Source organism: Leuresthes tenuis, unplaced genomic scaffold, assembly GCF_036924035.1.
Source record: "Leuresthes tenuis unplaced genomic scaffold, fLeuTen1.0.hap1 SCAF_4, whole genome shotgun sequence".
NCBI classification, from domain to species: domain Eukaryota; kingdom Metazoa; phylum Chordata; class Actinopteri; order Atheriniformes; family Atherinopsidae; genus Leuresthes; species Leuresthes tenuis.
The window spans coordinates 6,657,696-6,683,096 of record NW_027325358.1 but is presented as its reverse complement, the minus strand read 5'-3'; the positions used below and the strand labels follow the sequence as shown (position 1 = coordinate 6,683,096).

Below are 25,401 nucleotides of genomic sequence, written 5' to 3'. Positions count from 1 at the left end.
AATTAAACAATTCTTAAATTTTTTGATAACTTCTCTTGATTGTCTCTGAGCTGCACTCTTTAAAGTAACTAAATTTGAGGATATCAGCATGTTGTTCAGGCCACATAGGACAGAAAGGAATTAAAGGAAGCTAACAGAAGTTGCTCTTTATTCTGTGATGACTGACTTGTAGACTGTATGACAGAAATATTTACACAAAGAATGACATGCAATAAATGGACTATATTAAGAATAGAAGATCTTACTGTGTGTGATACCTACCTTCATTACATGGTGTTTCGTACATGCAGCTGAACACTGAGCTTCGCTGATAGAGTTCGGCCCATTGTTTGTGCTGCAGAGACACTCGTGTCTGTCCCCCAAGCCTCCATACAGGTGTGATAAACCAAAACACAAGCTGTTACACTGTTCACGCGTGAAGTTTCCAGGAATGGAAGAAGTAAAGATGACAAGCTCGCTTCTTCCTCCTCCTCCACTGCTGCTGTCTTTAAGACAAGCGGCATACCTTGGACCTGAAGCAGACACAGAGGATTTAAAGCTCTCAGACCATCTCTGTCCAAACCAGTGAATGAGGTTGGATGGTGAAATGTTTATTTCTCTACTGTCTGTATTTACCAGCACAAGTCCTAACACTGTAAAATTATTGTTGTTTTTTTATCTAAGTTTTAAAGGTGGGTATGCAATGATTTCTGGGTGCAAATATCCCATAACCTTTCAAGATGCTGTAATCTAAGCAGGTTGAAAGAAAAATACATTTTTAGGTCAGGTGGATTAATCCACCAAGCTAAGGACTCATCAAACCGATGTGTGAGCTTGGGCTTATTGGGTTCATTGTATGGAAAAACTAAGAAAGGAGTGCTGCAAGAAGAGGGTATTCCGAATTTAGCTTTTTTCTATTTGATGGTCTGCCTCATGCGGTTTTAAACCTGAACGGGACAAAGCTGTTGACTTTTGAATATGCTTCTTCCTTTATCTTTGACACCAGCTTGAAGATTGTCTGCATTTTTGTAATCATCAGCAGTCCCCAACAAATATTGCAAAGGGCCTTCACAACACAACAAAGAGTGTAAGGTGTTTATCCGGCCTCCAAACTCCCCAGACATCAAATTGATTGGAGCTGATGGCATCTGTAGGAGAATATAATCCCAATTTACAGGAAGCCCATCCTACAATCCAATGGGCTCAAAATATCTGTTACCAGACACTCCAGGACACCCTCGGATGTTATTTGTATGTTCCCTGACTGATCAGAGTTCTTTTGGAAAAAAATGGCAGGGGCAACTCAGTATTAGATGGCTAAACATTTCTGAACAATTGAAATATTTGTGAACACTGATATTTGTATATATGTCAGCATGCATTTTCTTTCTTACCACAGGTGAGCTGGCTGACATTGAGCAAAGGCTGGCCATGGACCTCAGGTGGGTGGTTGCAGAGCATGGCGTGCGGGCGTCTAACCTGCACCCCTTTATCCTGGAGCCACCTTACCAATCGGGACAGCTTGCAGTCACACTTAAAGGGGTTACTGCTCAGATCACTGGAAGAGAGAAGAACATGGGTAAAATAACAGAATGTTAAAACATCTAAAATGTCAAAGTTGAGCAACATTAGGACAATGATAAACAGCTGGAACTGGAGCTTGATAATGAGATATGCTAATTCCAGAAGAATTTATGGGAATTAATAAATATTCCTGTGGTGGTGGAGTGTGGTTTTGGCTCAGCTGCATGGGGAGATTTGCTGCTGAGTGGTTCAGGGAACATAGGAAAACTGTGTATTTATAATCAGTTCCTCCCTCTCTATAGTGTGCTGATACCCTTGCCCTCGATGGCCATATGCCATCCAGCCATTCTGTGCTTTTGGCAGTCTGTGTTTTTGCTTATGCCAACCTGACTAGAATGTGTACCATGCAAATAAATAATGCACATAAACGTGTCTTTGGTAAAATACCCATGGCTGTCCATTTTGTCTGTTCTGGGACAAAAACCCTCTTTAGTGTTGGTTTTGTCACTTTGCTAACAAGTTATGTTAGCAAAATCACACTAAACATCTTTAGGTTGTTTAAGTTTCAAAAGAAAGATATCTAAATAACAATTTTTCATGTATTTCAGGTTTTACATTGAATCTACAAAAAAATGCGGCTTTTTTTTAGCTGTTAAAATTTGTTATTTTAGATATAATAGAAGAGAACAATTAGTTAGCCAAGAGTTAGCAAAATAACTAACCAAAATAACTAACTAATTAACTAGCCAAAAATCAAAATATACTTATAATTTCCTATAATAAAAAATATAACAATAATTTCTCGTTTTGTCTTGTTAAATTGTGTATTGACATCACTTTTGTTCAAAAGTATGAGAAATAATGCAATTTCACATAAATAAGACTTTTTGATGCTACCTACGCTGTTAGCCTTTGGTTAGTAGTAAGTATGGTATGGGTGAGTATTGAACTGGTATTTTAAGTTCCTCTATTACACTTTACCATCTAATAGGAGTGATTATGTAGCTAATGAGACATTTTGTAGTATGGCAGTTACAGTATTCCCTTTAACAGTGAGTAAGTATACAACATACTACACCACAGCGCTGTAACAAAAAACTGATTTAGACAGGTGGGCTTTTTTCAAAATCTAAAGGAAATATAGAAAAAGGTGTTTTCCTTTAAATGAACCAGAAGGAACAAAAGACCAAACAAAATGAGGTTAAAAAAACATTGAGCACAAGGAAATATATGGTAAAGGAAGGACCAATGATTGACAGAAACAGTGAAGTATAGGTATAGGCTGTATAGAAAATGGGAGAACAAACAAAGATTGAAATAGAAGTAGGAGAAAAGGGCAAGAAAAATAAATAATGTGTCACTCTTCAGATGAACCTGTTACTGTTTGATTATAATTCCATATTTCTATCTTTGTTGGAGAGACAAAAGATTAAAAGAAACAAGGAATAACAATAAATTGTTATTACTTACATTTGAGTTAAATTACACAGGTTGTCACATATTCTCTCTTCTATGGTGGTGATTTCATTGTTGCTCAAATCTCTGTTTGCAGGGACAAAGGCAAATCATTGTTGACATAAAAGCAAAGTCTTTTTTGCTTTTTTTGGACAACACTTATTTAATTACTGTCAAATTGCTATTCTGGCAAGATTTACAGCATGTTCTAAAGGTTTGTCGCTCGCTAACAATTCTAAACTGATAAATTAGTCACTTTATGAATTATTAAGTACAATTAAAAACAAGCCCATTCTCACATCCTCATTACACAAAAAATACTTTGTTAATCAGCACAGCAAAGTATTGTTCAAATAAAAACACATTAATCCTGAACATCAAAAGTGCTAAACACTGACTTTTGAAGTTTATTTTCATATTTTACTGTCAGCGCAAAATCACTTTCTTCTCTTCCTCTCTTTGCTCTCTAAACTTGGACCTCCTTCTTGCTCCCTCCTCCCTCTTCTCACCAGAAAGCTACATAATGGGGCCGTTGTGTGGTGGTTTGGAAGGAACTGATGGAAACCATCAGAGTCCTCTCTCATCACACACACATGTACATAAACATGTGCCTAAACGCCTATTCAATGAGTGGAAGAAGTAAGGTAATGGATGAAGGAAGAGGGAAATGGACAGATGAATAGAGGGAGGTGGTGGGAGCCTGGAGCTGTAAGCTGTAATTGAACTTAATCATACTGTGATTAGCGCGTGCACATGTGTAGGTATGTGTGTACAAGCAGTATGCAGTATGTGAGGTTTTTTAATGCTCTTTGGCCTAGCTAACGTGCTCCTGGGATTTCTGCCTACTTAAATTCAGACTAAACCGGGCCTTTATTTTCTCTGCTTTCTTTTCATCTTCGTTTTTCTCATCTCCTCTAAACCCTGGGATTGACAGGTCTATATCTTCCTTTGGTTTTTCACTCACAGGATGGACAGTGGCCCACAGCAGAATACTTGTCTGGGGAAAACATTGATCCTGTTCCCTTGAAGGTAACTGAAACAACAGAAACATTTATATAGATAAATAATCACAAAGACAGGCAAACAGACAGATAGGATCATGTGAAAAAGAAAGCATTCTCAACATTATAAAAATAATCTGGACATGGTCTTAAAAACAAGTGAATACAATGTCACACGTACAAAAAACCTGATGTATTACACGTTTACGTCATTATTTACTTACGAAAAAAAAGCCAAAAGGCAGAATTGTGTGAAAAAAAATTAAGAACAGCTGATTCCTTCCAAAGAAGTTAAAGAGGGAGTAGCTACCAGCTGCTGCTAATCAAATGTACTGGTACTTGATTAACTGATTGTCTTCACCTCTAAAAATTTTGTTTATTTACTGGTCTGCACCGTTCAGGTGTGTGTTAACACGACGCCAGAGAGGAAAGAAACCGCAATGATTTTTAAAGAAGCCCATCAATTTGGAAGGGGTTATAATGCCATTTCCAAACAAGTAAATACACACACAGTATCTTTATTTTCTAGGTTTTATACATCATAGCATAAAAAACATAACCTGGTCCTTAACAGACATTAAATTTGTGTAAATTAAGCTCAGGTGAACACTTTCACATCAAATATTACACAGTGCCACTTCATATTCAATAAAAACAAAGCCAAAATGCAGAAGCAGTGTGTGGAGAACCTGAGCACTTTTATTACTTTCACAGGACAGATGCTGCAAATCAAATATATTGATTAATTGGTAATCAGCAAGATTAAGAAAGCAGAAGCTTTAGCGGTTTGTTGGTCTGCAGCATTCAGATGTGTGTTAAAACAATGCCAAGGAGGAAAGACATGATTTTAGAGAAGCAATTGTTGCTGCCCATCAATCTGGGAAGGGTTATAAGGCCATTTCCAAACTATCTGGAGTCCATCATCCTACAGAGAGAAAAATTATTCACAAGTATTCAAATATTAAACACAGCTGCCAATCTTTCAAGGAGTGGACATCCCAGCAAGTTCACCCCAAGGTCAAAAACCCAAGAGCTACATCAGGCCTCAGTTAGCATGTTAAAGGTTAAAGTTCATGACAGCACAATTAGAAAAAGACTGAACAAGTATGGCTTGTTTGGAAGGGCTGCAGGAGAAAGCCTCTTCTCTCTAAAAAGAACATGGCAGCACAGCTTAGGTTTGTAAAGTCACATCTGAACAAACCACAAGACTTCTGGAACAAAGTCCTTTGGACAGACCAGACCAAAGTGGAGATGTTTGGTCATAATGCACAGGCTGATGATTTGGGCTTGTTTTGCAGCCACATGACTTGGGCACCTTGCAGTCATTGAGTCCACCATGAACTCCTCTGGATACCAAAGTATTCTAGAGTCAAATGTGAGGCCATCTGTCTGACAGCTAAAGTTTGGCTGAAACTGGGTCATCAACAGGACAATGATCCCACAGCAGCTTGCTGTTGTTCATCTAAGGTTGTATTTTTCTTTTTGTAAGACCTGGTATTGACCAACTAAATGAGTTATCATGTCTTAGTATGTAAAACAAAAAACAAATTGACAAAGGGTGTATTTTCTGAAACGTGGATAAAATAGGTCAAATAGATAAGAGATTAATCAGACAAACACACAGACAATTAAACAGATTCAAAAGCTGCAGACAGATGCTCCATACGGAGGAACGGACTTACATTGCTGAAGGCAGAACTGATGAACAAGCACTGAATGTTTACACTGGATACTTGAAGCTAACTTTCACATACTTTTGCATCTCACAGATATGTAAAATATGATAAATCATCCAAAGATAAATCTCCAAAGTAATATTTATGCATAATTAGTTTTATGCATAATTAAAAACGAGAGTTTTACTAAGAACGTACATTAGTTTAAAACCTGTGTTTAATTAATTTCTTTAGTTCGTATTCCCGCATGAAAAAGGAAAATTCTCAGGGTTTCACAAACCTTCCAGCACCACAATGATGGATAGATCAATGAACAGTATTTTAGTCCAAAGACTTGAACGTGCTATCGTGTGTGTTTACTTACAGCTCTTGGAGGCCAGTGAGATGATCAAGTAAGCTGGTATCAAGGGAGGAGATGTGGTTCTTGGAAAGATCTCTGTGGGAACAAACCAAAATATCCTTATTGAAAATGCATGTGGGGACAAGATGACTCACACACTAACACACAGACTCAGCCTCATCAGAAGCTGGAAGCAAATTGCCATACAATGTGATTGTGATGTGATTGCTCACACAAACAAAGATGGAGATAAGTACATCCAGGAACAATATACGCACCAAGGAGCATAGTTAGAACATAGGATTAGCTAGCGAGTATATTCTTCATGATGGCACATCATAACACAGACGTTGTGAGTAAAAACAATGTGTCAAAATATGATTTTAGTAATAATATAAACTGCTCAATATTTCACCAAAACTTTAGGGTTACTGGCCCTCTTCTGACTCATTCATTTTATGGGAGTTGATACATAATCATAAAGTATAAAATAACTTGCAGAATATACCTTATATACCCATATACCTTATCTCAACAATTACTTTGTTAAAATACATAGAATAGTGGATGTCAACTATAATTTAAGGGGCACTGCAGAGTAAGGAGCTTCCATAAAGATGACAAGAGAAAGAATAAATCCTTACATCAGGTGCCCATATACAGTATATGATAGATGGTTTTGCTGGGAGGCTCATGTGTAACTGAGGTTAATTTTCAAACCAATAAATGTGAGATAAATCCCCATGTTGATAAGCTATGAATGAAAAGTGGAAGAGGCAGACTAAGGAGGAAATTATACTATAAAGTTCACCTGCTCACTTGCATATATTCATCTATCAACACACATCAGAATTATTTCATCTACCTTATAATATCCCGCTCTTCTGTTGAACAATGTAGACACAATTTCTCAACACTCTCACTTTTTTCATTCTTTATCACTCAGCACAGTTACAAGACACGCATGGGATGAGAATCAAGTTCGAAATATGTCTAATGTTGCAACACTGTGGGAAATCACTGAAGACAATCTGCCCCTTCAAACTTTCTCTGTGGGAGATCATCGTACACATGATAGCGGATAGCATGGTAGCTGAATTCACTGCACAAATGCCATTAAGTTACTTAAATGGTAATTTTGTCAGATGACAAAATTGTCTACAAAAATCAGGATTATATTAGACCAGAGCAACAGTCTGTAAAATCATATGAAACATAAGTGAATGAGAGCAGCTTTATTAGGAATTCAGCTGTACTAAAATACATTTTTTTTACAAAAAGATGCTGGAACTATGTGCGGAGTGCCTGGGTCTATTTGATCTGAGCTGAGTGTATACAGTTACAGGAGTGATTCAAATCCCAAACACGTTATCTGGGTGTGTTATTCCAGCTTTGAGAAGCTTGATTTCATACAATTTCTGTTGGACAAACATATTTGCATGCATTTTAAAAGTCCAGTTTTAGTAACGTGATAATTTGTTTTAATCTAGTGTCATATAAACATCCTTACTGCCAAGAATAGAGAGGCAGAGCAGAACAGTGAAAGCCAGCGAACTGAGTCTGGCACTTAGGAATTAACCTAAATCACAAAATGTTCTGTGTTACTTTTTATAGGCTAGACCTAAAATCCCCTCAGCTTAACTGTTGCTTTGACAATCAATGCAGCATTCAAATATTTTGCTTTTTAAAATCATGCATTACTGTAAAAATCCCAAACAATTCAAGTTATCAGACAAACGCATCAGCTCTTTAGACACACACCATGTGTGATTCTGAAGGCTAGAACAAAAAAAAAGTCGAGCCATCATTAATCAAAGTGTATTAAATATTTTTAGTTATTCTCAGACAGTCTTAATATTTACTCTTAGTGCACCACAGCTCTCCTCCAGCATTGCTTTTTTTATGACCATGTGCCTAACCTACAAGTTTAAATTACACTCACAAGATGTTCAAAAAGCAGTCTCTGGGTACAGTCTATGGTCCAGAATCATTTGTAAAACTTAAAAAACTGACCCTCCAAAAAGCAGAGTACCAGCTAAAACAAACAAAGAGTTTGGAGAATGATCCTCAAGCTTTGTGCAGCAACTTGGCCATCTTGCAAACACAAACCGCATTTAATGCTGTATGCAAAAAATAACTTGAGATGAACAACTGTGGCTGATGGTCAAGTTATTGTGGGTGCATCTGTTTTCTTTCTTGGTCTACGTCATGTTCCCGCCCACTGGCGAAGTTTTAAACATTAATGGACAATTCTTACTGAAGTTTCCAGTCCGCAAAAATGGTTTCTGTGACAGCCTTCACTTTTAGATACTTTTTTATGAAGAAATAAAGACTAAGATAATGCAAATATCACCATTTCAAACACTTAAGCATTTATTCTGCCAATTTTTTTTTGCTTTATTTATATTCCCTGAACAAATGTTCTGCGATAATAACTCAACATTAAAATATAAATACAAGTTTGAATCTTACCAGCTCTATATTTCTGGGACCATTACTTTTAGGCTTGCTAATGACATAAAAACACGACTTCCTTTAATTAACTTTCCGGTAGTAACTTGTATTAGGGTAGTCAAAATTATCATTCTCTTTCAAAAATGTATAAACTAAGGAAAATATAAGCAAACGGTGTTGGAAGCACAAACTAAATATTAAAGAGAATTTGAAGATGGTGTGTTTTCCACATATTCACTCAACAATGACCAAATTAAAAGGATCAAACTAGCAGAGACAACATGGTGAGGCAAAGTATTTTGGAATTCAGTTGTGGAAAGAGTAATGAATATTAAACTGTATCTGTATCATTTTAGATTAATCACCATCAGAATTAAAACTCAAAAGTGATTGGTATTTCTTCAGAATGCTTAGAACTGCAGCCTTGAAGCTGATAACTTTGAATGGGTTAGACATTCAAGCTCAGTAATAGAGAAAGAGTAAGAAATTCTTTAAAATCTCAGAATTGAAGAGGCTTACGTTTGCAGTTGAAATTAAGTGATTAAGTACAATAGCTGGCATAAAGGATGGAAAGATTAGGTGTAGTAAAAAATATAATATAGAATAAAATGAATTAACCAATTAAGATATTTTCAATGGCAAAATATGCCAGTTTAATTCATATTACTTGCATCCTATTCCCTTTCAGTTGTGGGCTTTGTGTATTTACTATCTTACGTTTAATGAAAAAAGTATAATAGGTCACTACTATTGTTTGGGCATAAAAAGTGGTTATATTGTAATCAATGCTTGCTTGTCCACACACACAGTCCCCTAATCGCTCCTGGCTCTGCTTCTGACACTAAATCACATTTTAAAAATGGTCATAATTCTCAGCACAAATCTCCCCTTTGTACAAAGCCTTCTGATCAATTCAGGTGAGTTTCATTAATGTAGTGCCGAATCATCTAGCATCTCTGGGCACTTTTTTCTTTACAGCATTCTCACAATAATATTCACTCAATGAGTAATCCTGTCCACTCGTGACTTGTGGGCTCATGGCTGGTGCTTGGTGCTGTAGCTTCTGACACTACAAGACAAACTTTCCAAGTTATCAGACTATTATTTAAATTATATAGCGTTACGTTATATGCAACACAATTAATTGGCTTGATAATTAATTAACTTGAACAGTGGTTTGCAGGCAAAGTTCAACATATTGCCTTACCCGTTTCATCTTCCTCTCATTTGATGTTACAAACCGTGAGCTCGTTTTTTATATTTGCATATTTAGCTTTGTCTGTTTCCAGAGATTTCCTCTTTTTAATTCCAGCCTTCTGTGCTTTCTACTGTGCTTTCCATATTTCAAACACCGCTGATCGAGCGCACTGACGTGTTACGTCAGGGTGCGTCTGCAAAACACCAAACAAATAAAGGCGGCCCAGGGACAGCGTTAGCAACACGTGGTCAACCCACTGCCGTGTCTGAACACCGGCCCAAAAGGAAAAAAAAGGAGAACACCGGGCCCAACATCAGACCAGCCCACCGGGAATTGTTCCGGTCCTCCCGACTATCCACTCTGGACCTGAGCCAGGCGAACTCCTGCTCCCACTCGGTGTGTAGCTATACTTTTTAGCTTTCACTTTTGTCTTTGGCGCGTTTTCGGTCGGTGGGTCCCCGTTAACTTAATTTACGTTGTTGTCTGTGTCGACCAGGGTGTCTGCGGTGTCTTTCGTTCGTTTCGTGTCTGTCAGCGCGAACAGCTTGAAAAAAAAATCTCTTCATGTTTGTTGGCTCGTGGGAATAACGTTAGCCACTGTGTACCTGTGCCAACCCGGCCGCATGGGACAGAGCGCGAAGCTGCGACCCTGGTGTTCAGTACACAAGACATAAAGTTAGTCACTGACCACAGTTGACTACAACTACCAGGAACGGTAATCGTGTAGACATACAGAAGGATTTAAAAAAAAAAATCGAGATTCGAAATAAGATTTTTTTTGTGGCTAAATCTGCCCATAGCACCCATGCAACAGGGCAGATCAATTCTTAGCACAGGCATGTTTTGATGTAGCACGTGCCATATATGTCGCACTGTTCAGCCCTGTCAAGTGTGTTATTTAAAAAAAACCAAAACATAATGTTCTTTTCTTATTGCAAAATCATGATAATGCAACTCTAAAATGTGCGTAAATTGAAACTTGATGTAAACAGAACTAGTGAGAATCCAGCAAATGCATTTTTATGAAAGCAAGAAAATTAGACTGGCTGAACTTTAGAGTTAAGTAGCTTCAGTATTTTGTGTTTGCTTAGCAAAGCCTCAGCCGCATGAGAAGACCATGAGACAAAAGGAAGAAAAAAAACGAGACGGGAGACAAGAAGCCAAAGGCTGTGAGAGGACAAGACGCAACGCGAGTAAAGTGACGACAGCAGCCTGCTGTCCAGCTGAAAGGCAACAAATTTGAGCTAAAAAAAAGGTGTTTTCACACGTGAAGCTACATTTCCCTTCTCAGCTAATTCAGTAGGAGCTAATTTATCAGAAAATTTAAAAAGCAAGACAGTCAGCTGAGGGGAAAATGTGCGCTGCAGTACATGGGACTGTGCTTCCCTTTCTCCTCTCTCACACGCTCTTTCTTTTTGTGTGTGCGAACCGAGCAGGACGCCCGTTCCCAAAAGGAAACATCTGTACATTCCAGACAAGCTGTGTAAGAAAGATGGAGACCAAGAAAGAGGGAGCGATCTCCTCTGCTAAACCCATCAGAGGACGAAAAAGGACAGTCGAACGCTCCACCCACTAGCTAATCGTTCACACATTAAGCCGACACATTGCCATCGTAATGCTCTCAACATCAATGCCAGGCATGTGTGCCTCTCACACCTCAAGGTAACACCCCACAGACAAGAAGAGGTGGAACAGAGAGAGATTGTGTGTTCGTGTGCATGTGTGTTTAACACGACCATATAATCTGACCTCCACCATGCCTATTAGCAACAGACTCCTGTTCTCTCAGCTACCTCTGGACACACATGGTTTTACTTACACACTTTAGGTATAGGCCTGAACAAACACACACACACACACACACACAGAGCACACATATGGTTCTGTTTTGCTAACAGTGTGGCCAATGATCTAACAGCTCCTTATAAGGCCTGTCTGGTGCCACTTATTCTGAGCTGGAGGATGAAAACACACACATATAAACACACACACTTAATCCTCATTGACTACACTGTGCTCTGTCAGAGGGAGTGACACAGGAGGAGGGGGCCTTGGAAGAAAAAATATGGATATCGGAAAGGATAAATATGAAGCATGTGAGAAACTCGGAGCATAAATACGACAAAAAACTACTAAAGAAGACCAATGTCTATTTGATTTCATCTTCACTCCATATGTGCAAAAACAAGAACGAAAATAGATGTAACTTTGGAGAGGAAAACTGTTCTGTAGGTTGCAGATTGGCATCTGCTGCATCTTGGCAACAAAGCTGTCCAAGTGCCTGTGAGTGAAGGCCAACGCTCCACTAACCCACTAAACACAGACTCTGTGGTCGCTTTCATCTCCCCTCAGCCTCCCTTCCTGATTACTCTTCAGCTTTGTCACTCCCCCACTCAGTTCTCTCCTCCTTTTGCTTTTACAGATCTGCAAGCTCTGCTTATAGTTTAAGTCTACATGCATTCGATTGGATAGGAAGCAGGACAAAAGTAAAGATGGAGATAAAGGCAGGTGGGAAAAGGACACAGACGAGGAGGTACCAGCATTGAATGACACATGCCAGGGATTGAGAACAATTATGGCACTGAGGGCTGTCTGATCTGTAGCGCAACCCTTCTTCTTCACACTGCCACCGAGAGCTGCCAGCCAGCACTTCATGCATGTGATGTGGGTTGGGTGGAGGGGAGAGGTATGATAAGTAATCGAGTCTTTCTCCTCCAGCGTAAAGAAGGGGAGCATGAAATTAAGGGTGTGGGGCAAGAAATTGCGAAGAGGAGGCTGTCTGTTGAAGAGGCTTTTGGTCTCAAAAGCCTAACATCTTGCCTCACAGTCTGGCTCTCCTCCTCGCTTCTCCTTTTTAGAACATTCTGTCCATTTTTCCAGCTGCTGCTGCTGCCTGGGTTGTCTGGTGTCCAGCTGGCGACTGAAGGGCAGCTGTGTGCAGCGGTTTAACACACTCAACGGAGAACGACGCACTCACATACACACACATTTTTACATGGACATGCTGTCAATGCATGCAAGAAAAAAAGCTTTTTTTCTGGTAAATAAAACTGTGTCAGACCAACTTATCTTTAAGTCATTAACTACAGACTTAAAGAAAGACGCGTGTCACACGATGGAGCATAGTTTCTGTGAACTTCTCTGACATTAAAGAACAAAAAACTGGTGAATCTATAAGTTTATTTGCAAAAAGTCATCTTGTCTATTGTAGTTTATCATAAAAACATCTACACACGAAAAAGCAGGAATCAAAAAAAGATAAATATCTGGCTGCAAATTTAAAAAAGTGTTTCGTGTAAATTAAGACATAGTGGTTACTACTTGCACCTCTACTTGTCTTATTTAAAATTTTCTGCAACAAGGACAACTGAACTGTCATCAGAGGGGATTTTCTTTTTCCATCAAGTGAATAATAAAAATGTCAAACTCAATGATGCTGAAACAAAATCACAAAGTGAATAAAGCTTAAAAAATGAAAACTGAATACAGTCAAATGCACCAGGATGCAACATCAAAGTCTGGCATAAATTAAAAAAGCCCTGAGTGGATAAATTGCTGCAGGAAATCACATGAAAGCTGAGTTGATGGACATTATTATTGTGAGCTTTTCTCTGTTTTGTTTTGGCACTGTCATCGTGACTTGTGTTCAGCACTTTCGTCAACTCTGGTTGTTTTGCATTATTCTATTTGACATAAATTAAATCAAAGCCCGACCTTCACAATCAGTCTCCTGCTCTGAATCTTCTGTCGTGCACAAAAACAAGAAGCTGGTGACAGTAAAAAACCAGGTGCACTCTGCTGTGCATCATATGAGAATGGTGGTGTTATAGGCCTGCAAGAGTAACTCACTTCTTAACGCAATTCTCGAGCCAAATATTACTTGCTAATTTCTGTTGTAGCATGACATGATCATTCTATTTCTGGTTAATTTTTAAGGTTTTCCACCTACTTTAGTAACTAAAGTAGTCACAATGTCATCAACTGGGGGGGAATAAATGACCTTTCTTAATATCAATATCAGACAAACTGCTGTGCAGTTTATTTTTTTCCACCAAGCGTCTGTATGCATGAGGAGAGTTTTACAAAACAGAACTGTAGTCCAGTTTGTTTCCTGTTCCTAAAACGTTGAGGCTTTAGGTGAACTGATGCAAAAAGCAAAACACAAACTATGGTGACAGCAGAGAGTACAAAACTGTCACCAAAAAAGTCTCCAATGTAGACAAACAGAGCTTCAGTGCTCCTGACAGCAGAGGCTGACTGCTGGAACAATCTGTGGTGAGGAACACTGAAGATTGCTTCAGTTCAATGATTCTCTCCAACGGCAAGCAGCAGACTGCACCACTTTATCTTTTACCGTCTATATTTGCCGTCCTTGTGCATTGTCCTATCTGCTCTCTCTGCTTGTTTAATCAGTTCCAAGTTCCCTGGCATGAATAAACTACAACCCCTGGTGAAAAAATAAGGAATCAGCACTTTTGAGGATGTTCATTCAGCTGTTGGGAAACAAAATCACGGATATGACACAAAACTATTTTATTCAGAGGCAGAATTTTCACGCTTTGTTAAAGAGACCTAAAAAACAAAATTAAATTGGTGGAATTAATAGCAAATACCTGCACAAGTCAAACTAAGGAAATGAGTCTGCAGTTAAAAGAGGGTGCATGCAGAGCTTGAACAGCTGTTGAATATGACAAGAAACATGTTCCCAACCTGAGAGCTGCCAGTAGAAACCATAGACTGTGTATAAAAATCATCTATACTGTCAACTTTGTAAAAGGGAAACATATAGGTCGATCAAGGAAGACGTCAAAGTGTCAGGACAGAAAACAAAGCACGGCAAAAGAAATGAAAAACAAGTAGGCAGAAAGGAGAGTCAATGTCTGTTACCAAAATCCAAAAAAATGGCTGAAGAAAATGGGATCAACATCAAGAAAAGCCAAATGTGAACCGTCTCTAACAGTAAACAGAAGAAGACATGCTTATGGTGGACTAAAGAGAGACAGTCATGGACTGTGAATGATTGGATGAAAGTGATAACCAGTGACGATTGACAAATCTGCATTGAACAAGGAGATGATGCTGGAACTGGATGCTGGATCCAATTTCCAGTGAGTTCAAACTTATGTTGAAAATAAAAGAATACGGTTCATGACAAGGCTCCTTGCTGTGCAGCTGATCTGCCAACAGCTATACAGAAAGTTGGAACCTGGTTGATGAAAAATATTATATATGATCAAATATGAAAGATTCAAACTCTGTTTATCTAATAATTACAACAATCTTACACATTTTTTTAAAGTTGGCTTTTCAAAGCCAGAATCTATAAATATCTAAAAGTTTAGCATCATAGCTATGATTTGTTTGTCTGCCCACAAAATGAGACAGCTGAAGGAACATCCTCTAAAAATGGTGATTCTGCATTTTCTGCAAGTGGTTCTAAAATACCCTGCGTGCAGATCACTTTGGGCTTACTAATGGGAGAATGTATTGGCAGCATTCTGCTATTCTTATGATCATATCTCTATTTCCCTTTCTTTTTTAATCATAACAAGGTTGCATCAGAAAATGACTGCAAGGTTTTTTTTTTTCCATTTTTAGTACTGGCTGATAACACGCATTCCTTAACTGGAAAGGGAAACTTGATTTCGAATCATGTCATGACATAGAGAGGGAATTAAACACGTGGCTGGTTTGCAATTCTGTAGAATTTTGGCTGGATTATGTTTCTTAGTTTAGACTTTAGACAAAGACCCTTATTAACATTTGGCCCATGCAGGGACTGGAGAAACTGGACAAGCAGGTGTTTCTTCAACTCTTCACGTATTAATACACACACACAAGCAAAAGTACAGACAATGATTATTCATGCAGTCTGAGTGCTGTTATTCTTAGAGATAAAAAACAAAAGAGAGGAAAGTGCTCTCCTGAAAGACTAATGTGACCTCTGTGATCTTTACTTGTTTGTTTCATTACTTCATTCTCTAGCAACGTAACAACAAGAACATGTTGTTGGGTTAGTAAGGTTATAATCTGCATTCCTATATGCCTAAAATTGCCTTTTTGTTTCCCATCATCAGCATTGATTTTCAACAGACTAAATTGATCTATGATGCTGATTAAATGTGAGAAACCCTAAATAATTTCATCATCGCAAAGCCATTCATTCACCTGAGGTGGCTTTGCAAGGGGCACTTGAAGGTAATTGACTTACACCACACATTCAGTGTAAATTACCACAGAAATAGTTTGTTCCTCCTGCCCAGAGGGCAATGACAAGAGAACTGAGCTCACAGAAAAGGTCAAACATCGTTCATTTGTGCTATTCGACAAAAAGGGAAAAGACTCAATCTCATGCAGGTAAAAGATGAGAGAAAGAAGACTAAAAAAAGAAAACACTTAAAGATACAGACAAACCTGCAGAAAATTACTGAGAGAAATTAAGTGTCTGGGTACGGAGGGGTGGCAAAAAGGCAGCAGTTATCAAAAAGGCAAAGAATGAAACAGTGGGACTGAATTGGCACAGGAACTCGCACACAAAAGCCGCATTCGGACAGAGACATTCTAAGAACGCAGTTCTAAGAACTGTCCACCTCAAATTTAGTTCTAAGAACTGCCCTTCCCCAGGGGAACTGTTTCTTTTTGCATTCGCACATGAGTCAGGGACCTTGACAGAGACTGATGTGACACAACCGTCTGCGACAGACGTGTTACTTTAGCGCCACTCAACAACAAAACAGAACCCACGAAAAGTAAGGAGAGAAGAAAACAACAGCACCAAGAAGCTAACATGGAGAGCGAAGAGGCCACGGTGTTCATGGTCTGCATGACGGTGATATTAATCATGGACGATCACATCGAGCATCTTAAGATCGAGGCTGGAAGAGCACACAGCGAGAGTCAGGAGACGAATAATCAAGCAGCAGGTGATACTTCTTCATTTCATGAAGGAAAGAAGGAGAGCAGAGCGCCGCAGACAAAGGAGACGACGTGTAAGTTTAACTTATTAAACGTGCCGGTTGTGTCTGTGTCGTATGAGTAAACATTTCAGACAAGGGGCGTAGCTACCAACCACCAAATACCTACATCATATGTGTTCCCATGGAACCCAGACAAGACCCTGCCTCGGAGAAGGAGCTAAAATGGTTACAGGAACTGAGGGCCGTGGTCCCTAGTTCCTGTATGTCCCAATGTGTGAAAAAACGGCCCTATTCCTGAAAAGGCTATAGGAACTGCAAAAGGTTCCTACAGTGGGAATGCGCCTAAAGAAGGCATCTTTTGGGGATGTGAGCTGTTTTCAGCGAGTTCTACTCCACCCTGTATGGATGTGACTGCTGAAAGAGTATAGAGAGAAAGAAGCAGAAGCACTCCAAACAGACTGAACAGAAGGCACAGTGCTGTGTTTAATAAAGCAGGCCTGGTGAACTGTATTTATCAATGTAGCCAAGATCTCTGACTCCATATGCAAACTTAAGGCAGGCTGTTGTGTCAGCTTTTTGTTTAGATGGTACCTCCAAAACTTAATCTTAGGATAAAGCCAATAAGTTAGTAACATAGCGGTCACACTGTTATGGTAACATGGAACATGGTCATGAAGCTTTCCAACATCAAACGTATCTTGTTGTGTATTTTAATGGCTAGCCATGACTTTTTTCTAACCTTAATTAAATTATTTTAATACCTAAGTACTTTCAATGCATATAAACGAAGTATGAGTAGTAGAGCAATGGAAATGATTGAATAAAATAAAAAAAGACAGGAAGTCAAAATAACAAGAATAAAAAAGAACAGAAAAATAGCTGTGTCAAGGTTGAACTTGAACATGAGTCATATCTTTGGCAGACATGTGTCATTCACACAGCTCAAAGTGCTTGTTAAGGAGCAGATTAGATTTAGATTTAAATTCAATCCAATCTTGGAGATGCAAATTTATCGTTAAGCAGTGTGAAGTGGTATTTAACCAGTGTAACCAGGTGGTTTTCCACTGTAGTTCTCTTGATTTGGAGAGGAGCAGATAAAAAATTTGATGTGTCGTGGTGCCAGTCTGGAAATGCTTTAAGCAATGGGAAGTTGACCTGTAGTCTTAACAGATTGGTTCTCAGTAACAATTTCTAACAAATTTAGAAATTGACATAAAACGACACAAAATAAAAGATATGTGCATAAGAGCAGCTTTATTTGGCTGTATTATATATACCAGTGTTTCCCAATGCTGGTTCTCAAGGCACACCGCAATGCATGTTTTCCATGTTTCCCTGCTCCACCTGATTCAAATGAATGGGTCAGGTCTTTAAGCTCTGCAGAAGGCTGAGGACGATCCATTCATTTGAATCAGGTGGAGCAGGGAAACATGGAAAACATGCAGGGTGGGGTGCCTTGAGGACCAGGATTGGGAAACACTGACATATACTGATGCATAACTTTTTTTTACATAAAGATGCATCAGATAGAACATTTTGAGAAAGTTACAATTTAGATACTGTGGGGAATATGGTCCTATCTATCTATCTATCAAAGACTATCTATCATGCTTTTGTTTTTTTCTGGTGTCAGTGAATATTAGCAAACTTTCAAGTTTGTTTCAAGAGTTATTTGATCTCAAACTTGCAATTTAACTACCACAATAATAAGCGTTCTATTAGCCAGCTCCACAAACCACATTTAATTTAATGTGACATCACCGAAGGCAGCAATTAAAACAAAAAGCCACAATATAAAACATAAGAATGCAACTTATCCTCTGTGTCGCTCTGATAATTCCCAGTCTGTGAATGTGTTTGTTTTTCAACATTTTCTGTCTGTGAACACATCTGCAGAAGTTTTGCAGCCAACTATTTGAATGATGCCCACATGTGCACAAGTACGGGTCTGAGTGTGACACAGTATTTTCATTGGCAGTTGTGAGGGAGAAAAGGGTAGAAATACTACAAACCAAGAGTTTACAAAACCTTTAAAGACGAGCGGATGTTTTTTCACCCACACACACACACACACACACCCAGCCATCAACAAGCAAACCCACAGGCTCTCAGCTCAAAATTAGCAGTCTTTTTAGCCTGAAACCACCACCACTTAGTTAATAATGAACCAAGACATTTCTGGTACCAGCAGATATGTGCACAGAGTGAAGAAGACGGTGAGAGCTGTCTGTTCTGGTTCTTGCCTCATACTCTAATTTATGACCTCTTGGAATGTCTGTACTTCTCCGAGTGATGTCATTTGTTACTTTTCCATGGTAACACAACAAATTCTCCCCTGCATATGGTCCGTACATTCAGTCTTTCCCAATTCATTTCAGTCAGTGAGTGTGTAAGTGATTGTATGGATGATAACCACCTTTGGATGAAGATAGAGGGACAGAACGGGAATGGAGAAGCCAGTGAAAGAATTTTAGTCTGAGTCTCATCTGGTTGACAGGTGTTTTGAAGGCTAATGACCTGATACAAACTAGAACCACACCAAGTGAATAGGCTAAATTCAAAAGCATATCACTATGGCTGCAGCGCGTCTGTGTTTGTATGCTTTGTGCTGCCATAGTAACGCCACTAAATTCTTCCTGATGAAACAGATAGGACCTTGGTATATTAAACTACAAATGTGTTTATGTAGTCATATACGTGACACATGCATCATTCACCACAGTCTTTACAACATTCTTTAATTCCTCAGTGGATATAAATGTGATAAAAATATCTCCCCAAATGTTTCCGAGCCCAAGGTACAGGGCAAGAACATGAGTTTTCAACAGCTCTGTTCTAATATGTATTTTCACATGTTGAGTGTATTTCTTTTTCACATGCTGCCTTCTGTCCAAGGACACAAAGAGTATCGTGATAACTCGTGTTCAGCATACTAAGCAAAGGCACTTTAGAAACTGTTGGAGAAGTTTCATCTCACTAGCATTTCCCAGAAATGACTTCAGAGCTGCAAAATTCTCCATATGAAGTGCTAAGAGATTTTATTATGTGTGTGGGTTGGAGCAGATGGGCTGGTGTACAACAGGAATGCTTTTTTTTTCTTCTTGCATGTAGAACATTTAGAATTGGGGCCAGGTAGGGGCACAGAGAAGACAGGGGGGGAGTTATTAGTGTTGATGGAAGACGCAACACTGGCTTCATTGAAATAGAGGTACAGGTGACATGTTCTTACTTCAGTGATAAAGCAGTGCTGCCACTTTCATGCTAGAAAGGCAGGGAGGGTAGTAAGAAGCAGGTGATTTCAAAAGCGCTTTTCCATTTAAGAGGAAAATATCCTTATTTTTTCCCTGCAACAGAAGCATATGAAAACAAGCACAAATTGCATCCAAGACCTGAGTATGCGTTTCGAAGTGTCACAATCATGGTTGAGCTCTACTTCTTCTGTAATGTATATACTATAAAACGTATGAAGATGGGATGCCTGCACTAACTCATCATTCTCCTAAAGGGGGGGGGGGGTTACGACGACCCTCCAACTTGGTTCTATTTATTTCAATCAGTCTTAGACTTCTAAACCTAAGATGCAGCAAAAGCTCCCTTGACAAAAACAGCCTCAATGGGGAACTTTTGTTGGTGAAAGAGCCTTATTTATTGCATTAAATCAACACAAAACTTGAGTATATAGTAGTACACTGAGAATTCATGCCCATGTGATGGCTGTCTATGTCGCTCTGCAATTTGACTGCCTAATTATAAGTTGGCAGCAGTTATACTATGCTATTACCTGGATATTGATTGTTACTGGCTGTCAGTGTCTATGTGTTAACGAACATGAACATGATCAATGGAAGCAGTTTATTGTGCAAAAAACACAATATGTTGAATTATCACCCATCCATCCATCCATCCATCTATTATCTACCGCTTCTCCGGGGGTCGGGTCGCAGGGGCAGCAGCTTGAGCAGAGAAACCCAGACGTGGCTGTCCCCGGCCACTTCTTCCAGCTCTTCCGGGGGGACCCCGAGGCGTTCCCAGGCCAGTCGAGAGACATAGAATTATCACACTAATCACAACTGTTACAGCGGCGTCAAGCGACAGCTCAGGGATTTTTGTTGAAAGAACCAAGCAGTCATGGCTTTTGTACTTAAATCTAAATCTTCATCAGAACGTGCCATTTAGAAATGTTCAAGTGTTGCTTGTTCAAAAAATGATAGTCACTTGCATACAAAATGATTTTTAAAGCACAAGGGTTCCTATGAACAATCATCATTGAAATCAGACTATTAAACGAAATCAGACTAAATAAAGGTTAACATAAATGTGTTAATAAAAAACTATGAAGCAGCAGAGGACAGAAATACTTACAGTACTTTAAATAAGCATTCTAAGTTAAATTCAGCCTTTTCTGTCAAATACTCTGACTTACATAAATATCACTGCCGTATGTCTGTTGTTGTCTTCTAATCATTAATATCATCATTAATACCTCTAGTTAACGTTTAAAGGACAGAAATGTCATGTTTGTGTCAATACCATAAAAATCCATCCATTTTATGGAGAGTAGTGGGTCGTCGATGCCGTCTGAAATCAGGCAACTGTTCTGTTTATGGTTAGCTGAGAGTTAGTTAGCTTGACAACAGATCAGGGTCACCCTTCTGTGCAATCTCTAAAGTTTCAGATTCACACAGCAGTACCAAACTGGCCTGAAATTCTAGGGTTAGGAAACAGGCCGATCTGTTGTTGACTGGTCATATTTATGGAGATGAAACCATAAGAATAAGGGCTTTAACTAACTCATTTTTTTTGTCCTACACCAGATTTTTTAACACTGGAATAGCCTTCCAAAGTACCATCTGTTTACATGATAACCCTGATCGAAAAAAAGTTTTTACAATCTACCATTCATTGCATTGTTGATGACAACAGACTGATGCTGAAAGACATGCTGTGAATGCAGTTCGTAAAGATTTATGCTGAACCCATGTTTCTCCCAGTCGACAATATAAAACAGAGACGAGACAGATGGCTGCAGCAGGACTAACCATCTAATACTTTATGAGAACTGCACTCTCACCTCTCTGTCTGAGACAGTCTGACTCCATTATCCAGACCCTGCAAGTCCCTGCAAAAAAATACTCTTTTTTTCTTTAAATAATGTGGGAATAGGTAAGACAAACCAAGCACCGCCTGCCTCCAGCAATATCAAATGAATATTGTTAAGTTTTCCATCAGATTTCGGATGAATGTCTCTTCCTGCCATGAAATCAGACTTGATTAAGAGCAAAATATCTTATATCAGTGTTTCAGCACATATAGTAGGAGCAGCAGACAAATCTGTAAGGACAGTAATGTTCAGTCAGTCAGTCAGTCACCTCCTTGTAGGACTGAAACAGTTAGAGCAAGGAAGTTTATCTAAACCTATACAATTAACACTCCAATAAGTCTGACATGTAACATTCACTGTAATTAAAAACAAATCCTAAAGAAGGATCTCTTACTAATTAACACACCACTTAACAAACTATTCATCTTCTTTTATGCAAATACTGTCACTATAAATAAAGTGACTTTGAGGAAACCTGCTAAAATTAGATATAACCTAAAATGAAATTAAATCAACCGAGCATGCATGCTTTACTTTTTAGACAGAGCAGTTTTGCTTTCTGTTAAAACTTCATCTAAACTTTATTAACAGCCTTGTTTCGTGAAATCCCCAAAGTAAGATAGTCCCAAAATAATGTGCACTGATTATATGCTTGGTGCAGTCAGATGAGAACTTATGTTAAATAAAGACCATAGGTACAGTGGAAATAAATAATGGATAACATATGGCTTCTGTCGGCGCAGAACACAATGTTCTCGCTGTAACCGCACCAGGGGCTGAAGACCGATCAACACCACAAACACCAGGTTAACGTTTCTGGTGAGCAAGTATCTAAAAAAACTCCCACATTACATGCTAAAACAGGAACACTGTAACAAGCCATCTGACCTTTGACGGAAGCCTCAGACACAAATCAAAGGCAATTCAACTATGAGTTAAAGGTTAGGGCCTATTGTTCATTTTCTTTCATTGATGTTAATACAAATGATTGTTCTCAACAAATGATTTTCCATTTTCTATGTTTTGTTTCTAACAACCTATAAAAGCGCACATTGCAGGTGAGGTGCAGGTTTTGAAGGCCACTTTAATCCCATCATCACATCAGTAGTTAAGCACGAGGCAGAAAGCTGGACATGTCCAATATCACGGACAGTAATGTAATAATAATTCAAACTAATGACGGAAAATGATCACAGCATCTTATGAAAATGTACTAGAACTAAAAAGTAAATAACTGTTTTTTTCATGGATTGTTTGACCAAATGCCCCAAATATAAAGATGATCAATTTACAGTGATACCTGAAGAAATGATCAAGCGATCAATCAGATCAATCAAGCAGAAAAAAATCCACAGTTCTGCTTCATACACATCCAAAACATATACTAAACTGTTTAATTACAGGTCAGTAATTAATATACATGAGGCTGACAAAACCTCAGAGCAAACATGACACAGAGGTGTCAATAACAACAAGTCATGTGCGCCAGCGTGTGATCTCCAGCAGGTAGTTAGTAAACATTCACCAATGGACTTTAAAGATCATTTATATATATATATATAAAGGAAAATATAAAAGAAGCAAAATTGTCAAAAATAACACTGTTTTACAGGCGTGCATGCACGACTTTAGAAAAATCGTTGTTTTTAGTGTTTCTAATTTTTTTTTTTTTAACCATTCAAGGTAATCAAAACAGCTCCGCTGTATTCCTGAGCGTTGCACAGTCTATTCACACGCTGTACTTACAGCACGCTGATAGCCAGCGGGAAGTCCGCCGCCGCTGGGGCCCTTTCCAGCCCAATGTTGGAGCAGTTGACGACGCAGAGCTGCTGGGGCCCCGCCAGCGCACAGCTGCAGTTAACTGGACAAGGGCTGCAGCTCCTGCCGCCGTCCCCCTGCGGCCCGGAGCCCCAAGCCTCCAGACAGCAGAGCGCCACCAGCAGAATGGGAAAGAAGCTAAATCTTGGGACGCAGACGCCATGTTTTCGCTTGGATAAAGTCTGTCCATTTCCACAAGGCATAGCTCACTCACATCTCATCGCCTTTGATGGTGTAAGTCCTCTCAGTCTGGAAAGGGAACAAAACGCACAAAGCAAAAGCAAAAAAACAAAAACAAAACAACGCGTTCCCTTTTCACGAATTTCATGTGAGGAGACGAGAACAAAAGCAGGGATAAAGTTTTTGACACTGTAATCTGCCTTTCAGTTGCTCCTAAAGCGTCATAAGTTTTTCCTGGTCAAAACCCCCTCCTCTGAAAATCTAACGGAACGTCTCCAGAGTCCTTTCAGGGGGAAAAAAAGTTTTGGAGAACTTCCTCTCTCCTCCTCCTTCCACTCAATGCAGTTCCACGAGCCACCGCTGCGACCTGGCATCAGCTGTATTTCCTCTCATTCCTGCAATGCAAGTTAAGACTGAATCTAAGACATCCCATAATCACAAACCAGAGAAAAAGTTTAGTAGAGAGTAATAACAGAGAGTATGAGGGAATTAGCAGGGAATCATAGGAATTAAATAGGTACTTATATATATATATAAATATATAAATGTTATTCTTGTTGCCACGTCCTCTGAAATTCTCCTAATTTTTTAGGTCTATTTGTTGTAGTTACTAGGGGAAAAGAAATAATAGATCACCCACAAATTCTTGAAAAAAATGTTAAATGCTGGACTCATCTTATTGTAGCCTCCCTTTTCTTTTCAGGTTAACTACAGAAGAATCTAACCATTGAAAGTAGTCACCAACCGACCTTCTGTGGTGGCTCTGACAACCCTGCAGACATAGGATTTCCATATAATTGCATATGCATATAATTCCATATAATTGTGCACTTTGCTTTGATGAAGGTGTATATTTACACTTGTATATTACATATATGGAAACCGCAGAACACATGCTATGAACACAAATTAAATCAAAAGAGCTTGTAAAGTTTCAGTGTTTTAACATCATTAGTTTATTTTTGTATGTGTGTCATACTTATCAGGAGTAAGACTTCAATGATAAAGATCAATAAATAAAGATCATTTTAGGCACTTGTAGTTCTCTTACATGGTCTTAGAAGTATGCTGGTGGTGTTGTAGCTGCCAGATCTCTTTTGATGTTTCAAAGAAAGTTCGTTTAAGCAGGGAATGTAAGTTGAAAAGCTCAGCATGAGGTTTTGACAAGCAAATATTGATTAATTTCATACCCTGTCAAATTCGGATCAGCTCAGTTTCACTTTTAAGTTTTATTGACATGAAAACACAACAAAATACACACATGTTTCTGTAGAGGAAATGTCACACTGAAGGAAGTCATACAACCAAATCCATTTAAATTTAGAAGTTATTTAAAAGGCAAAATCAAAGTAAATTAATTATACAACTTTCATTAGATGAAAAGTAAGTACTACGAAGAAGCCACTAACTATTGGGTAAATTTGTGGCTCACATACATCTCCCAATTAATATCATGGATTCCCATGAAAAATTAATGCAAAAACTTATATAATGTACATGGGACCTTGGAAAATCTTCAATCTCTTCAAAATCATGTTTGAGTTCTGAATTTTTTAAGTTTGGCCCTTTGAGCTAAATTTTTAATCATGTTTGTGATTCTTTCTAAGCCCCAAAAATAATTTTTTAACTACTTTGGGTTGAAATTTGGACTGAACATCCATAAAGCCATAAGGATTTCCTGCAACGGTCCTGCATGTATTACAGTGATCCAATGAATAATAAATACTTTGCTACAGAAATGTGGAATCATTCATTTTC

General features: G+C 38.7%; 1 protein-coding gene across 1 annotated transcript in view; it reads right to left on the bottom strand.

Moving 5' to 3' along the window:
• pkd1a (polycystic kidney disease 1a) overlaps positions 1-23,884 on the bottom strand; it is a 76,606-nt gene extending 52,722 nt beyond the window's left edge. Inside the window, exons 1-6 of the mRNA XM_072384281.1 lie at positions 23,392-23,884; positions 6,000-6,071; positions 3,923-3,991; positions 2,974-3,045; positions 1,374-1,537; positions 262-512 (exon numbers count right to left, since the gene is read on the bottom strand). Of these exons, the coding sequence (XP_072240382.1) occupies positions 262-512; positions 1,374-1,537; positions 2,974-3,045; positions 3,923-3,991; positions 6,000-6,071; positions 23,392-23,666 (903 nt within the window). The 5' untranslated portion in view covers positions 23,667-23,884. The remainder of the gene's footprint in view (positions 1-261; positions 513-1,373; positions 1,538-2,973; positions 3,046-3,922; positions 3,992-5,999; positions 6,072-23,391) is intronic.
• Between the last annotated feature and the right edge of the window lie 1,517 nt (positions 23,885-25,401).